Genomic DNA, 18,271 nt, shown 5'->3' on the forward strand with positions numbered 1-18,271 from the left:
TTTAGTGTTTGTAGTGGTTTGTGGATGTTGACAATGACACTCTGATCGTCTCGAGTGTTTTTTGACTTGGGTTGATGGAAAAATTTCATCTTTTATGGTCTTCCAGGACTATTGGTGTTGTAAAGGTCTCCAGGGTCTTCCTTTTTTTTGAGAATGAGTTGATTTGGCCACTCTTAAGATCCTGGTTTTTTGTTTTTCTGCCTCATTCACTTTCATCCACATGTATTTGAACTTCATTTTGATGTAAATTCTACACTTAAATCAGCTCCAGACCTGGTATCTCCCTAATTAGTCATCCAATAACGAGGAAAATGGGCACACCTGGACGTCAAACTGCTCATCAGTCGATTGTCCAATTACTTTTGAGTCTGTGGAGGGACTCTAGTTCCTGAAGAGTTATAACAGTATTTTTAATAAAGCTCTAAGTGAACTTTAGTTAAATCATGATTACTTAGTTTGAAATCCAACGTGGAGGTGTACAATTATGCAAAATTCTGGATTGAAATTCACAGAGAGTTTCTTTATAGTTTAATATGAACTTTTTTCCTTTGTTACTACATTGTGGGGAAGATAGTCGGGCAATACTTCCTAACACTCTTAAAGTCTGTGACTGCTTTTTGCTAACTGAAGGGAATCTTTTAGCACTTTCCCAAGAAATTTCCATGTCAGATTCTTAGTGCTCTTTCATTCGCAGCCTACTGGTATTCATGTCATTACACAGATGATAATTTATACCAGCAAAAGGGGAAGGAAAAGGAAATCAACACTGATATTTAGAATAATAAGGACTCAAACAATACTTCAAGATCAGCTTGAAGAGAGCATTGTTCTAGGAAGGGGATCCCACAAATGTCGACTATTAACAGGATTTTGAAAAGAGCAAAACTAGAAAATGTTTGGCTTTAGTATATGTTGCTTATTTAATGTATGAAACACTGAAAAAACAGCTTACAGTTAGCTGAAGTTGGTAACAAAACAAGTTTAAACTGGTTTGTCCTACAATCGATGCATTTGTTAGTCTTTATTTCAGGTTGATCCATACATTTAAAGTTTTCTTGAAGTCAGGGATGCAACATAGAATGCTACCATCCATTTCTAAACAAAAAACAGTCACTTTTATAGACTACCATTAAAGTAAGACCAGTCTACTGCCAACAGGAACTATACATAAAGATAGATATATAAATTGAGCCCCTTTGATTCCTCACTAGGTTTGTGAGTCTTATGGACCGGCAATGTCATGTTTCCCAAGATCACAGAAGGTAGATAAACCTGGAATCTCCTCTTCTTCATCAGTCCACCTCATTTCCCTCATTGCTTATTTCTTCTCTGCGTATCTTCCTCCCGATTTCTGCAGTTCTGCTGTTGGTCTGTTCGTCATGTCTGACGGCTTCAGCATAATCAGCCAGTCTCTAGTGCAAACAAGGCAAGCGTGGAGTTGCTGAGTAACAGCAGCCAGCACTGAATGAGGGAGATAACAAAAAACAGAACAGAAATCTTTCCAGAAAGTCTCCAGCAGTGATCCAGGCAAGCGTAACGAAAAAGAAAAGTTATAAGAAGGAGAAGACAATAAGAAAATGAGCGGGAGCAGCTGCAACAGGCATCGGTCTTCTCATGAAGTCATGATGTTTCCTTGTTTACCTGATGATAGTGTTTAAGCTGCAGCACTCTGTATTTCCTTTCAGTCGATGTTTGTTTTCCTCTGCCGCGTGAAGAAAAGAGATGTGATTCATCACACTGAGTCACACTGAGAATAAGCAACTCTCAGACATCCAAGAAGAATTTCTGCAGCAAAGATTAGCCACAATCTTCTGCAAAGGGCCTGTGAGAACCCAAAACATTTAAAAATATCCAGAGCCTGCTGTAATTACCAAGAAGTGCTGAATAATTGTGCTAATTATTATCATTATGGTGACGTGATTGTCTGAGGAATGCTGTGATGCACGGATGGGAGGAAACGGTTACATAAAGATGTCTAAAAGTTTCTCACAAAGTCTGTCATTTAATTTTTTCCTTATAGTGAGAAATACCAAACTTTTATGAGGTAGAAGACAAAACTGCAGAGATAAATGTAAAAGATCTCTTGCATCTGCTGCCTCGTTTGTTGTCTTTAAGCTATTTGGAATTTTAGAAAGTGACCTCCAGACTGATTTTGCCACAACTTTCTCAGTTGGTTGTACCTTGTTTTTCAAGCCAACATGCTGATCAATAGTTATTTAAATTTGCAGCCCTTAGATCTGCAGTGACTTGATTATACTTTAATCTGAAAATATATTGCTTTGCTGTTCACTTCTATTAATTTGGCACTGGCTATGTCTTTGGTACACATTCACCATGTTCTTCTTCAACAGTGAGAGTGAGGATTTAAATTTTGTGAGCTGGAGTTGCTTTTTTTTGATGTTACAGGCAATGCTCAACTTGGTTGGGCAATAATGCTCATTAACCGCTGAAAATAAATGTTGTTGAGCTTAGTGTTTCAGGTGAAGCATCAATCACTGAAAGTCTAAACAAGCTTAGATTTACCTGCAAAGGACAGACCGCATTGACTACAAAACACACAAAGTAGCATTGCCCTTGCATCACAATCACAGGTAGCTACTTCCTCATCCATTGTACTTGAAAGTAGAGGTTTTCAGATCAAGCTTTTTTTCCCTCGATTCAGTCCAACTGTGCTGTGATTGGGTACCATTTTCCGAGATTATACACATTTCAAGGACATTAAAATTATTCATATCCATCCAAAGTATATGCTTAACAACTGTTTGAGATGTAGTGCTAGAGAGTAGGTGGTGCTGTGGAGCTCTGAAGCTCAAGTTTTTTCTAATACTTGGACTAGGAGCAGTGAGCGTTCTGGCAGTGAAGGGGTACCATGACAAAGATTTATCTGACACTTAATGATGTGTCAAGTTAAGCTGGGATCAAGTAGAACAGCTTTTCTATATTCCAGTTGCATCTATAGCCTTGGTGGCTTGTATCATGTGTCGTAGCTTGCAATGGGAACCATGACAAAGACTTCGGTGGTGCTCAATGACATGTTAAATCAAGCTAGATTAAACTAGGATCTCTTTTCATATCCCATCAGCATGTGTACCAATTTGTGACATGTAGTACTCGTCGTAGCTAGCAACGAGCACCGTGGCAAGGACTTGTGTGACACTTAATGACGTGTTAAGTTTAGCTGGGATCAACTAGGACAGCCATCCTGTATTCCCAGGAGCGTCTGTTGCCTTTGTGGCATGTATCATAGCTCACAATGGGCACCATGACAAAGACTTCAGTGGCACTTAATGACATGGTCAATCAAGCTAGAATCAACTACAATAGCTATTCCTATATTCCAGTAGCATCTTTAGCCTTTGTGGCATGTATTATGTTCGCAGTGGGCACCATGACAAAGACTTGTGTGACACTTAATGACGTGTTAAATTAAGCTGGGATCAACTAGGATCTCTCTTCCTATCCTGTCAGCATATGTAGCAGTTTGTGACATGTAGTACTGGTCGTAGCTAGTAATGGGAACCATGACAAAGACTTTCGGGACTGTTAATGACCTCCAACGAGCTCATGTATTTTGGACAAGCCTGGATCGACTGGGACTGTGTTTGTATACCCTTTGTAGCTTATGTAGCAGTCCAAATAATGTCTTCACTGACTAAAACAGCAACATTAGCACATTACAAAGTGACAGTGTGACCAATTTCTGTGATTAATTAATCAAATATTGATTTCTAATTTGTGTTCCTAACATCATGCCACCACTTTTGCGCTCCCTTTCTGCTAATCTAAACCGTGGATCAGACTTATCTTGCAGATACCAGTCACTTAAAAAATACGTCGACAAAAAGTACAACTTTTAACCACAGTAGGTACCAAAACAGCCTAGTGACCGTCATGTAGTCTCACAAATTTGATTCCTAAAGGTCACAGTGTGAAGCCTTTACCTCAGAAATCTCTATGCTTAAATATTTGCTGAGAAATCATATCTAGGACAAACAACTGATTTCATTCAGGACAAAACAACCAAAAAAAATGTGATTTCAGATGAAGATTCTGGCCGAATCGGCTTCAATCAAATGTCTTTTGTTTGGTTGAAGCAGACTGAGGCTTCAGATCAGGTATGGCGGCTCTGTTTCGGTCACCAGCTTTGGACGGAGGCCTGGACGCCATACAGAGCTCAGAAATCTGGGTCACAGCAGCCCTACAGGCCTGTTGAGGTCTGTTTCCCAAAGCTGCTTCTTCTGTCCGGCTTCCTCCAATAAATATTCAAAAGAAAGTGAGATGAACTTTCAGATGCCAGCAGAGGAAAAAAGAGAAAATACTGGAGATCCGTGCAGCTCCCTGAACAGCTGCTCAAACATGAATTAAGTTCCACCTACACCTTAGTTTTAATTATTGAGCAAATTTGTTTTTTTCTTTGTAAAGCTCTCATTTGAGAAGCGCCTGTGATGAAATTTAGACTTGAATTAACACACCTGGGCTATAATATGCAATTCCTAGTAAAATGACCCCTAAGTGCAGCTCGGTATTCAAATTGAAGGCCTTGAAACTATATTTTCTCAATCAGCGGCTGACTGTGAATATGGCTTTCTCTGTTCAAACACACTTTCTGCTTTGTACATGAGTAATGCTCTATATTTGTGCATTTCTGTGCTACTTTCGATATCCAGCGATTATGATTTAGCATAATTATGGAGAGAGTTTCTTCATATTGCGCTCAAATGTTTGCTTTGACTCAGGAATGAAGCTTTGGTTTGTAGGATCCAGGTCATCTGGTCGATTGGTTGATGGATATGGACGAAATTCTCATTGGTCGGACAATCTCTGGTGTTACTTTGATAAGAAGAAAAGCTGTACATCAGTACCCTTCCAGATTTAATCCATTATTTCTGGCAGCAGGAGGAACAGACTATCTTTGAACACTCCATGTTTTCTCAGCTTTGAACTAGTCCAACCTAATGGAGACTGTTGGGTCTAACTTTCTAACATTTACCGAACTTTAACTCAAAGTCTACTTCAAACTAACTGACTCCGTGTCAAAGAAGTCGTTGTTGTGGCTGAATTTTGTTCAAAAAATCGATTGCTAACTTTTCACGTTTAACAACCAACATGTCAGATCGTCTAAAAACAGCAGCTAACTGGTCTTTATTTTATTCCTCAGTAGTTCTTGTTCTCTAATCACTAGTTGATGTTATTTTTTAGAAATTGCACGAATATGTGCAGCAACAACCAGATTCAAATGATTTAATTTGCTGCAAATACAACCTTTTGTGCCAATTTTGAGTGTATTTAGGCTAAAATGGCTGCGGGTAGAGGCTCTCAGTAAACTGTGGAACATTTAGTTCATCCACACATAAACTGCAGTTTATTTCCCCCCTGATCGATCGATTATTTGGTTCTCTACAGCAGTGCGTGGAATGGATTTAATTAGGTGGTTAAAGGTCTCTGTGGCCTCATGTCTGTCTCATACCTGTCAGCTCAATAAATCAGGAACTCCTGGAGGGAATTTTATTAAATTTGGCGCAAATGTTCACTTAGATTCAAGAAGGAACTGATTTAAATCTGGTGGTTAAAGCTTAGAAAATGAAAGAAGACAGACATTCTTCACAAATGTTTAATAAGATAAAACGGTCATAGTAAATGTTTATTGTTCGATTGATCTGTTGATTATGTTCTCAGTCAATTCATTAGTTTTTAGTAGATAAGTGTTTCTCAAAGGTTTGTTTTGTCCACAACCCAAAGAAATTCCGTTTGCTGAAAGAGGATTAGGAAAGAAACCAGAAATTTGAATTAAGACTTTTTTTATTCTTAAAAATGACTCAATCCAATTACTAAGCTATCAAAAATATTTTAACAGTTGATAAATAATCCATTAATCGTAGCAAAATGTGGACAAACATGCATGAAAACATCAACTTTACTGGTCAGCAGAGACATTCAACCATGAGGCAGTAACTTTAACCTGTTTTCTATTATGTGACTGTTTCTTTCCCCTGAACTTTAACTCTGGGTGCTTCTTGTTCAGTCAGGAATATTTGATGTCGTTGCAGAAATATGGTGAATTGCTGCGGTGGCTGCATTACCCAGATCAATCCTGCACGCTCTCACTTTTCTCCCAAATTGTTGCAAATCATTTGTTGTGACGGCTGTCTGTAGATCTGTTTGTGTTCAACCCGGAGATCTGAGAGCGAGAAGCCAGCGTGCAAACATGTAACAATCCGCCATGGGTGTTTTAAGAAGCGCTGAGAGGTAATTGAACCGCAGACGTGTAGACTTTCATACGATTAATGCTGCAGAAGAAGCCTTCTTTGTTGAATTGTGGACATCTGTCGGTGGCGCTCCTGTAATCATCAGTAAAACTAGTTCCAGAGCTCAGACTAGTTCTCCTTCTTCCATGGAAACGGAAAGGATTCATGTTTCTAAGCTATTTTGCAACATTTTCCAAATGATAAACTCAAGATGCTGCTTTAACCCTTATTCTTAACCAGACTAAAAGTCAAACAGTCAGTGATCAGTTCTACACTTCAGTTTATGTTGACTCACCCTCTTATTGTTCTTCTTAGAGAAATCCTTTGAATAGCCTTCATCTTTTAATCAAATGTTCCTCCTTCATTGACACAGGATATTTTCAGTGGCTTTTTATTGCTGTTAGTCTTAATATTTCAGTATTTTGTCATTTAAAAGCAGATTTGCCTTGTTTTTTACAGCTATCATCTATATTTTACTATAATGTAATTGATTTTACTCGTCTTTATTTTAGTTGTTGCCTGTTTTATAAAATGTAGATAATTTTTATTCAACTCTGGATGTTTAAAAACATGCTCCAGACATAATAGAGCTGCAGTTATTATTCAGTTAGTTGAATGGATGTCAACTACTAAATCAACTATTGTGAGTTTGAATACAGTTTAAATTCTCTAAATTGCAGCTTCTTAAATGTGAATATTTTCTGGATTCTTTCCTCATCTGTGGCAGTAAATTGAATATCTTTGGTTCGTGAATCGAACAAGACATATGAGGATAGTTTTAGGAAACATTGACATTTTTCACCGTTTTCTGACAATTTATAAACCAAACATCTCGTAATTTAAGTCTGAGATTAATCAACAGTGAGAATAATTGTCAGTTTCTTCCTTTCTATTGATTTATGAAGCGACGACACACTGCCAAGTGTGGACTTCTCGGGTTTGAGACATTTGACTTATTGTAGCTGTTGATAGGAATGTTTCGCTGTACAATCGATGTGTTTATGCAGGTGTCACTTGTCATAACTGTTCATCGTATCAGCAGAGCTTTAACAAGGACCACAGTGGAGGGAAATCAATACTTTGTTGTGCTGTTAAAGAGCCTTTAATGTGCTCTTTGTGTCCTCCTTTCCTTTACTGTGTGATAAAGCAGCTTTTTTTTTATGTCTGCAAAATTAAAAAGCCAAAGAAAGTCATTCTCAACCCAAGAAAACACGACTCCTTACCTGCCTGAAATGCCTCATTTGACGTCCAGACTTTTTATCTGTTCTCATAGATACATAACCAATGTTACCTCACTTTTGGCCAGCAGAGTGGGCTTTTAAAGAGCTGAAATGGAGCGTTTCTGTTTGCTGCAACGATTTTTTCCTAAAGTTCAGAGACTGCACCTTTAAAAAATATATCTGATACACACTACTGTTTAAAAAAATTGGGGTCACTTAGAAATGTCCTTATTTTTAAAAGAAAAGCAGTTTTTTTCCAATAAAGATCACAGTAAATTAATCATGAATCCAGTCTAGACATTGTTAATGTGGTAAATGACTATTCTAGCTGGAAACAGCTGATTTCTAATGGAATATCTCCATAGGGGTACAGAGGAACATTTCCAGCAACCATCACTCCTGTGTTCTAATGCTACATTGTGTTAGCTAATGGTGTTGAAAGGCTCATTGATGATTAGAAAACCCTTGTACAGTTATGTTAGCACATGGATAAAAGGGTGAGTTTTCATGGAAAACATGGAATTGTCTGTGTGACCCCAAACCTTTGAACAGGAGTGAACATCTGGCCGCCATCGCTGTTGTAGTCGACTTGTGCCAAGATGCACAGCTCCCAGTGCTCCTGCAATTTTATTGGATTATTTTTAAAGTAGAAAGTTAAATCGTCGGGCAAACTAAAAATAACTTGCTGTAAACTGTTAGCAGTTTCTTGAGGCATTCAGCTAAACAACAGTTTAATTGGAGTGAAAATGTGGCATCCTAATGGGAGGAAACTAAACTAAGTAGCTCATAAAAGAGGTATTGAACACAGCATAGTGGCTTTATGTAGTCCACACAAAGTCCCCTCTCTGGAGTGCCGCCATCATTTGTTGCTTTTACATTATTTTCTTTCGCGCTGGTGGAAGGACTTAAATAAGACTCTGAAGGGAAGTGTGCTGAGACCTTGAGTTTAGATCTGTTTTCTGATTCAGCTCATTTAGCCACTCGTCAGTCCGACATAATGAGTGGGAGCTGTGCAGGGAAATAGTGCTGCTTTTTTATAAAGTTTCATTCAGGAAAAACGGAAAGAATTGTTAGCGGCTCGCATACCAATCATGTGCCAGCATATTTTACGCCGGCATGTGGACAAACTGAGGGCATTTATTCGCTCCCCAGGTTCAGACTATCCAGCTGACTTTTCTGGAGCACGAAGATGCCAGTGATTGGTTGCCATGCCAACAGAAACACACTGTAGTAAAGGCTGGAGGCTGTTTACTGTTGTAGACGGTGTGTGTTGACCAGTTTCCAGTTTACTAAGACTGTACAACTGTGCAACGTATGTTTAGTCGCAGAATCTTGTTGGTTTTTTATTTATTTAGTCTAAGTCTTTGCTGATTCCAGCTTCTTGAGTGTGTGGATTCGCTGCTTTTCTGACAGTATGGAAATGTAAATGGAAAATGGTTGTATTTATATAGCGCTTTTATCCAAAGCGCTTTACATGATACATCACATTCACCCATTCACACACTGATGGCGGGAGCTGCCATGCAAGGTGCTAACCACGACCCACCAGGAGCAATTAGGGGTTAGGTGTCTTGCTCAGGGACACCTAGACATGAGCACGACGGGCCGAGGATCAAACCGGTTGTGAGACGGCCACTCTACCCACTGAGCTATGCCGCCCCCAAATGTAAATCGACCCTTTAACCCTCTAAACCCCAATCAGTTTCTATCCTGTCACATTTTTACTCACTGTGGGCTCTTTTTTCATTTAAATATAAAGTCCTGCACTGCTGTTTAAACAGTAGAAGTCTAGACGAACTCTGAAATGTCTTTATTTCTTGTATAGAATAAACATACAATGTCAGAAATAAATTTAAAAAGTTACATTTTGTTCATAATTTGTTAGAAAAAAAGGGAATCAACATGTATGACATTTTTCCAAGTACTCACAGCAGAACCAATACTGAAAAAACAAAGTGACTACTCATATTATAGATAATTTATTCCTTATTTTTTCAGCTTTTGGTGCTTTTACTCTGCTCTGTTTCTCCATGCTGAATGTATCGTCCAACAACTAGCTCCTCTGTTTGCTGTTTTTGAGCCATGCTGCGTTTATTTTGTTTAATTATGATTTATTTTGTCGTCAATCACTCTAATTTAGTCGTATAATCCCTGATTTTTTTTTTCTGTGTGACTGTTGGTCGGAGCTAAGTCAGTCATGGACAACAGAATTTTTTGTTTTTTTACAGAATCTTTTGGTTGTTTTTTAAATGTTTTGACAGACTTTTAAACTTAAATTTAGTTCACTTTTTCCAATGGAATCGCACGCCACATGTGATTAGTTCAAGGACCATCAGAAAATTGAAAATGTGATGATTGTTTCTGCTTTCACAGTGCCTGGTTAATAAATAATTTAATTTTGGCATTTTAAATGAAGACAATAGGCCTTTCAGACTGACCACTATTAGTTTTGGGATCCGGAAGTTTAATGTGGTTCGCTGTAGGCAGGTGAAATTCCTCGACATCAAACTGGGAACATTTCTTCGTGGACCTGCACCTGCTGCAGCCTTCGAATTCCCCTTCATGGACAGATCATGCTGTAAGCACCACTCTCCCCCACCGTTTCACCAACTACTGTTGTTAATAATTGATAGTTTCTGGATGTAGTTTCAAGGAATGTGCCACAAGAGCATCGCAGTGCTGCTGAAGTTTATCCTCACAACAGCAGAGCTTAAGATAATTCATAACTACAAGTGAAAAAAACGAAGAAATCTCAGGGAAGCAATTATCTCAGCAGAGGCCGAACCACTGCAGGATAAACGTCTGAAACAACGCTGCTCCTTCTCCTCTTTGTACTCTGTAATGGCTTTAAGTGTTGATGAATAAGTCAGGAGATGTTCCATATTTTTCTTGTCAGCAAATCCCATTAAAAACCAAACGAAAAACAAATCAGTTGACACTGCTAACAAGTTGAGTCTGTCTATGAAAGCCTGATAGTTTGTTTACAGAGCTCCATTACAGCTAATAGAAGCACATTATTGAGCCACACTGATGCACAGGGAGACGTTTTCCTGAATTACGACATGTTTTGACTCAGCGCTGCCACAAATAACCACTAAACCACCAAATGTGTGATAATCTGCAGCTGAAAATTGTCTGTAACTAATGCAGCGTTTCGACCCGTTTCAGTGGCATTTGCTCGATGCTGCAGCGGTTTTAGGAAATTATTCAAGCTTCTTAAGAAAGGAAACTAAATTTGCTGTCGTTTTTTTTTTTTTTTAAGATGCCAGTCTTCAATTAGAACCAATGAACTTGGGGCTGACCAATGCAGACAGACTGGGGAGGTCAGAAACTACACATGGTTGGTTTCTTTACTGGGATTTTTTGAGAATAATAGAAAATATAGATTATTGCCAGCCTTAAAGTCCACAGGATTTATTATTTCTATACTTCTAATTCTTTGTCAAGGCTGCTCCATATTTGCATAAAGTAGAAGTCTTTTTATTTAAATGAGCTTTCAGTGCAATATGCTGCCTCTGGAAACTCCTGAGAAACTTTTAAACTAACCGTCGATGATGAAAAACAAGGACAGATTTAGTAGCTGCATGGCTTATTCCTACTGAAATGTGTTCTGAGATACATTTTGCTGAAATGTGTTTGTTAATTTAAGCAAAAGTTTCCAAACAAGCTGCCATGATGGTGCAGTTTGAAATCCAGCCAGATGCATCGGGTGTTTTTGTGGCTGTAGAAGGATGTTGTCTGTTTCGGTTTCCTGTTTCAAGGAAGGAGAACATCTGGATAGTCATCTCCACATCATGCCTCCAGTGTGCTCCACACCTAAAAACACACCTGTAGTCATGCATTTCTCTTTAAAGGCCCCATATTGGGTCCATTTTTGGTCAGTTTCATCTTAAAACACCATAATAATGGTTCTTTCCATCATGATAACCTCTGGTTTTAACCCAGTTTTGACTGAAGGCAGCTCCATGTCTTCTTAGTTTTTGAAGAGAACCTTGATCCTAGGGGCTTCCTCAATTCAACTATATTTAAATTTCCCTCGGGATTAATAAAGTATCTATCTAGCTAGCTATCTCTAACTAGCTAATGGGATGTCCCAAGTCTTTACTGCAACCCATGATTTAAGGCTTCTTTATGACTTGAGACTCAAACAAGGTGTGAAACCTCATGAAACTGGGGAAGGATTGCATTCTAAGAATTGTATTATAAGTGGTGACGTAGAACTGCTTCTCTTTTTAGATGTTTAATACAGATTTGCTTCTTTAACTCTTCTATCGAACATCTGTCTTCTGTGAAAAATGTGGACATCATTGTCCCCAAAGTAATGCAACATCTTCAGGAACAAAATATAAGCAAAGGGAGGAGCTACTGTGGACCCTGCAGATGTCTGGTCCATGGACTGGCCTGTGATCATACCAACTATCCACTCACGTACTTGTGCATAACTTTAACCCTTAATAAAATTAGAACAGGTGAGTTATATAAAAATCTGCCCTCTTTGCAGTCGTCATAAATAGGGAAAAAGACCAAAAAAGACCTTGTTGAAGATGTTTCACTTCAGATCTAAGGCTTCCTTAGTTTTAACTTGAGTAATGGGGAGTCCCACGTCGTTCTTTTCACCCCAAAATCTCATGGCTAATGACACAGAACTTCATTGACTTCAGTGGTGGTGAAACTGGGAACCCAGGACTGCATTATAAGTACCTGATAAGTGGTGCTGAAGACAACCTGCTCTGTTTATGATGACATGACTGCTCCATTTTAACATGTATGGCTTCCATTCAAGTTGGAACTGAGAAAGCCTCTTGGATGTTCTTAAAGAACCGAACAGAAGTCCAGTTGCCTTCTACTGAAGATTTTAGAATTAACTGTTCTGCTATCATGAATATAAATAAGTGTGAGACTAAGACATTCAATTGCTTCTAACTTTCTCTCTGAACAATCATTTTTATGTGAAAACAGAATCAAATTCACAGCACAGTCTTTGTTTTTAACTCTGTTTGTGGGCGGTTTGTCAGACCCCATCCACAATTATAAAGTCAGTAGTTTATAGTGCGGAGCCACAAATTGGGTAGTAGCTGCTAAATGACTGCTGGTTAGCATGTAATCATGAAGAGCTGCATTTCAGTCACTACTTTGTACTTGTTCTGTTGTCTGAGAACAAAAAAGATAAAAATATGGAAATAAAAACAACTGTATTTGGAATTTGGCTGTGTTGAAAGGCAGTTCATATGAGCAAAGAGAGAAGCTAACGCTGTAAACACCAACTTGGTTTAACTTTTAGTAACATTAAGAATTTTTATGTTGTATATCTGTAAAAGCTATGCACTGGGACTTCAGTTTCTCAGATGCTGGGAGTGCATGAAGACTCCTGTGTTCACTCTTGCTGCCAACAGCAGAACATTTGTTGAGTTTTGCTAGTGGCCAAGACATACAGTTAGCAGAAACAACTCTAGAAAGGGGTATTATGCAAGTTCATCATTATTTCTGTGCAGAAAAGGGATCAAATTCATGTTCCACAGGTGGCGTGAAGACACAGTAATCCACCCAGTCCTTGTTTAATGTTGGAAAATGGTCATTAAGTTTCCACTTTTTATGAATGTTCCTCAGATTTTTGGTTTCCACAGAGCTCTGACCTGCCTAAAGTTAATGGTAGCGATAGCCTTGTTCTAAAGATTTTTATGTTGTTGTATGTAGATTGCCAACAAAAACAAGGAACCCACTGGGTTCTCAAATGCTGGGAGTGCATGAAGACTCTTGTGTTCACTCTTGCGGCTAACAGCAGAACATTTGTTGAGCTTTGCTAGTGGCTGAGAGTTAGTAGAAATGACTCAGAAAGCAACAAAATGCAAATGTGTTATTTATACATAGAAAATTGATAAAATTCACATTTGCTGAGCTTTTATTTTATACCTCCAAGGATATAAAACATACAAAATGCAATAAAATTGGATTTTCAGACCTTTTAGCCAATGCAGTAAATTGTGGTGTGTGTTAAAAAAAGAGGCGATGCTTTAAAATCCATCAGTTAGAAGGTATTTCAGTGTAATTAGCTGTATACTTGAGGCCACATTGTGTACATTAACAGATAAACGTATCTGTAGAACATCATGGGAAAGCACACGCAGCCTCAGTGTCTGTATTTTAAGGAACCAGAGAACGTTGACCTGAGTCTTGGCTTCTCTCCACATGAAGTGAAAATGGCAGCTCCTTAATCCAGTATCTGTGCTTCGCTTTAATCCTGCTGCTGGGCCGACGCCAGCCGACTCTGCATCCAGGGAGACCGCTGGGCCGGTTCTAGGAGCCGCCCGTGTGAAGTCACTGTAAACATTTGATTAATTGCTGAGAAGCAATTACAAGCAATTAAAGTCCTATTATGATGGCAGTGAAGGACAACGCAAGTTAATCTGGCTATCATCACAATAATTAGCACGTCGTTTTCTCACCAGGACTAATGTGCAAAAATCAGGCAGTTTAGTGGTATTTTGCTTAACCTTTACGTCAGTTTGTGGTCTTAGAGTGGCGTCTCTCGCTGCTTAAAAACGCCTCTAAAACTTCACTAGTCACACTGTTGCTTGGAGTGATGAAGCATTTTTTTGCTGGTTCTGGTTCTAACCAGCCATCCTGTCGCCTGATCTTTTGTGTTGTGGTATTTTGCTGCTTGACACTTGGGGAAAAAAGTCTCACCCTCGACTCTCTCCTCTCCCCTCTTTACCCTCCCTGCCCCTCTTCTGTCTCCTTTGCTCTTTGTTTTTCTTTCTCCCCCCTCTAGCAACAACCAAACTACTGGAGCTTCAAGGTCAGTGCCAATACTGTGTTTGTGTTTGGCTGTAAATCTGTGCCTCTGTGTGGATTCGTCTCTAATAGGATAACTCCATTGTTTCTTTGCATGCCTGCTTGTTCTCTCTGTTGCGTTCAGCTTTGGTCACATGTCAGCGCACACTTTACTCTTTAACTCTGTTTTCTGTCTGTGCTGTGATGTTTCTGCCTCAGCTTTGAACAAAAATGTTGGTTTGAAAAGAAGATTGAGTGATGGCAGCCAGGAAATGTACACCATGAGCTTCACATGTAATATTTTATCCAGCTGGGTATGGTTGCTCATTATGATTGTACAAAACTGTAAATCTAATGCTTAAAATGGCAGAATACTGAAACATTCATTAACTGTAAAAACAGCAACAATATCAGCAAATCTATGTAACATAATATTTTCAGTCAATTTAAACACAGTAAAAACTGTAATTTTACAGTCATGAAGAGGAATGAAGTAATCAAAATACAGATTTTTGATGTGGAGATTATGTACTTTTAGACTTTTTGTAAATGTAAATTCATACCCCTTTTTGTTTGATTTTAGTAGATATATGTACTTTAACAAAACAGAATCTGTAAAATAATAGTTTTAACAATCATTTAAATTTTTTTTCCAAATTCAAATATACAAAAATGCCATTTTTTCTATTTTAGTATAAAATCCGTAAAATAATAGTTTTTACAACTCATTTATTATTTTCCAAATCCTAATATATATATATATATATATATATATATATATATATATATTTAATTCCAATTAATAAGAGATATAGCAGTAAAATTATCTTTTTTTGTCATTTGAATAGAGTAAAAAAATAAATTGGGTAATTTTGCTGAAAAAGAATGAGTTACTATACATAAAAATACAGATTTTTTATTTGGATATTATATAATTTTGGCTTGTTTTTATACATCAGCATGTAAATTAATGCCCGTTTTCCTATGATTTTAGTAGAAAATTGGTAAAATAATTTTTTTTAAAAACAGTTATTTTCAAAATATACAAAATTTAATTTCAAATGACACCAGATATAGCTGTAAAATTATACTTTCCCTCATTCAAATACATCAAAAATTGTGATGATTTTACAGGCAAATGTTGTAAAATATTTAATTACTATATGTGAAAATACAGATTTTGGATGTGCATATGTTGTTGTTTTGGCCTAATTTATTTTCAAAATCCTAATATATATTTTTAAAATTTTAATTAACAGACATAGCTGTAAAATTATATTTTTTCTAATTTAATTACAGTAAAAAAAATAGTGTAATTTTGTAGGCAAAAACTGTGAAATAATTAACAATTTTTAAAAACATAGATTTACAATTTTGGCCTGTTTTCTTACGGTTGGTTAATGTGCAGATTAATTATTTGTACTGTTACTTTAAGAGATATTATCTTTAATTTGACAAAACAGTGAAAAATATGTAAAATTAAAAAAAAAAATGGGTATAAAATGTTCTCTTTTTTGCTTTTTTCGACACTCTCCAAAGAGATTTTAATCAGTGCCAAAACTATAAGAATTCAGAATAAAAATTTCTGTGTTTTAACCAGTTTTGTTGATTAGAATTTTATTTACTGAAGCATAGTAAACATTTTTGATTATCAGATGGTCAAAAGCAACAGGAAAATGCACAGATTTCTGTCGTTAGGGTTACAGACTCATTGCCTTTACTGTACGTGGACTTATCACGCTTATTGTCATGTGTAGGCTGATTCTGAGCCTGGAAAAAAGCCTGAAAAGGTGGCAAAATGATCCAGCTGTTGTGTGAAGTGCAATGTGTGGTTCAGTTCAGCCTCGGTGCTGCTGCTTACAGCTTAGATTTCTGCTCCTGCTTTCAAAATCCTCCCTCTGGAAAGGCATGCTTCCAGATCCGTGGATTGCTGCCCACAACTGCCATGTTTTCAGAGATTTAAATAGGCCTGGTGTTGCTTATGTGGATGACTGAAGGCAACTGCACGTCTTTTTGGTTCTTGAAGAGAACCTTCATCTAAGAGCTTTCACTAATGGGATGTTCCAGGTCTTTACTGCAACCCATGATGTAAGGCTTGTTTATGACCTGAGACTCAAACGAGGTGTGAAATGTCCTGAATCTACCTGGGGAAGGAGCTCAGTACTGCATTATAAGTGACTGATAAGTGGTGACATAGACTTTCTTCTCTTTTTAGGGCTTTAATGCAGGTGACTTCTTTAACTCGTCTATCAAACATCTCTCAAAAATGTGGACATTACTGTACTCAAAGTAGTGCAATGTCTTCAGGATCCATTGGCTGCCAAAGACTGATGATTAAATGATCCAAAGCTCCAGAGGCAGGTAGTTTAAAAAGCAAAACAAAAGGTGAGCTTAAAACTTGAGTCTGGATAAAATTAAAACATAGGTAGCTAGCAAAGATTTGTCAAAAACAGTCAAAAGGGTAACAAGAACACAGCAACTGGAGGTGTCAAAAAACTAAATGTTAAACCAGAGACGGATGATGAACATGGGAAAGAATTCAGGCAGGTGTACACGAGCTAAGCAACCAGACAGGTAGACTTTTAGGCAGAACAAGGTTGCAAACAGGTGAAAACTAATGAGGTATTACGTCAGCTGAAGTAGAGCTGCAAAAAACAGACAAAACTAGATAAAGTGGCTGAAAACAATGGAAGACACTGGACTATAAAAACACTAAAGGACCTAAGACACAGTCAAATTAGGTCAACAAAAAAGGAGGGAGGACATTAAACAGCAAAAAGCATACAAGGACAGGAATTTTTACGTAATCCCTGTCCTTTCTTACATAATAAAACGGCAAATAAGTGAACAAAACTACAGCAGGTAAAGCAAGTTTGAAGACGAGACAAAACAAGACGAAGTAGCCAAGAATCAATGGAAGACACAGGACTATAAATACAGTAAGGGGACTAATCAGGATAATTGAAAAAGGAGGGAAAACCAGACAAAGGGAGAACATTAAACAACGATTGACACACAAGGACAGAGATCTTTACAAAAATAAAATAGAAATAACTGACCAAAACCACAGCAGGTAAAGCAAATGGGTAGACAGAAGACAAAAGAGAACAAACTGGACGAAAACAGTGGAAGACGCTAGATGTGTATACACTAAGGGAGCTAAGACACAGACTAATAAGGTCAATCATAAAAAGAGGGGAAAACAGACAACAGAAGAGATGCACAAGGACAGTGATTCTTACAAAATATAACAGGAAAGAACTAAAAAAAATTGCAAGAGGTACAGCAAGTTCGCAGACAAGAAACAAAATAGAACAAACTGAATGAGAACAAAGGAAGACGCTGGACTATAAATACAGTAAGGGGACTAATCAGGATAATCGAAAAAGGAGGGAAAACCAGACAAAGGGAGAAAGTTTAACAACAAGAGACACACAGGGAAAGGGATCTTTACGAAATTAAAGAGGAAATAACTGAACATAACTGCAGAAGGTACAGCAGGTAGGTAGACACGAGACAAAACAAGACATGCTAGCCAAGAACAATAGAAGATGCTGGACTGTAAGTACAGTAAGGGGACTGATGAGGGCAAACAAAAGAGGAGGGGAAAACAGACAAAGGGAGGATGTTTAACGACAAAAGAATCATCAGGACAGGGATCCTTACAAAATAAAGCAGGAAATAAGCAAATCTAAAGATGACAGTTAAGATAACTCTTCTAGCAACTGATGTAACTGATGGACACCAACTGGTTTGCTACCTTAATGTTCTGAGTTGAATTCTGGTTCTACAATTTCTGTTCCAGGACGGTGACTTCATAAATAGACAGGGATTGTTTGGATCACAGGATGTACCGTACCAAACGTCCTTTAGGATATATACCTGTACTGCTACACCGCTAATCCTCTCATGTTCCCTTTAGCGCCGCAATGAATCTGACATTTGTAGTTTTCAGTAAAATCTGTTAACTATTGTCTGGATGTGTGTAAATTTCCTGCAAACCTTCATGTACCTCACGTGGTGCAGTCTGATAAC

The 18,271-nt window shown here is 37.8% G+C and overlaps 1 protein-coding gene across 9 annotated transcripts in view; it reads left to right on the plus strand.

Annotated features, from left to right (window-relative positions):
• Positions 1-18,271, plus strand: part of LOC110960444 (SRC kinase signaling inhibitor 1-like) — a 206,479-nt gene that overhangs the window by 92,870 nt on the left and 95,338 nt on the right. For 8 of the 9 annotated variants that reach the window (XM_051939812.1, XM_051939806.1, XM_051939807.1 and 5 more), the window contains one exon: positions 14,235-14,261. The exons of the other annotated variant lie outside the window; for it this stretch is intronic. In XM_051939812.1, coding sequence (XP_051795772.1) covers positions 14,235-14,261 — 27 coding nt within the window. The remainder of the gene's footprint in view (positions 1-14,234; positions 14,262-18,271) is intronic. 9 annotated transcript variants of the gene reach the window in all.

The sequence above is a fragment of the Acanthochromis polyacanthus genome, chromosome 19, assembly GCF_021347895.1.
Source record: "Acanthochromis polyacanthus isolate Apoly-LR-REF ecotype Palm Island chromosome 19, KAUST_Apoly_ChrSc, whole genome shotgun sequence".
NCBI lineage: Eukaryota > Metazoa > Chordata > Actinopteri > Pomacentridae > Acanthochromis > Acanthochromis polyacanthus.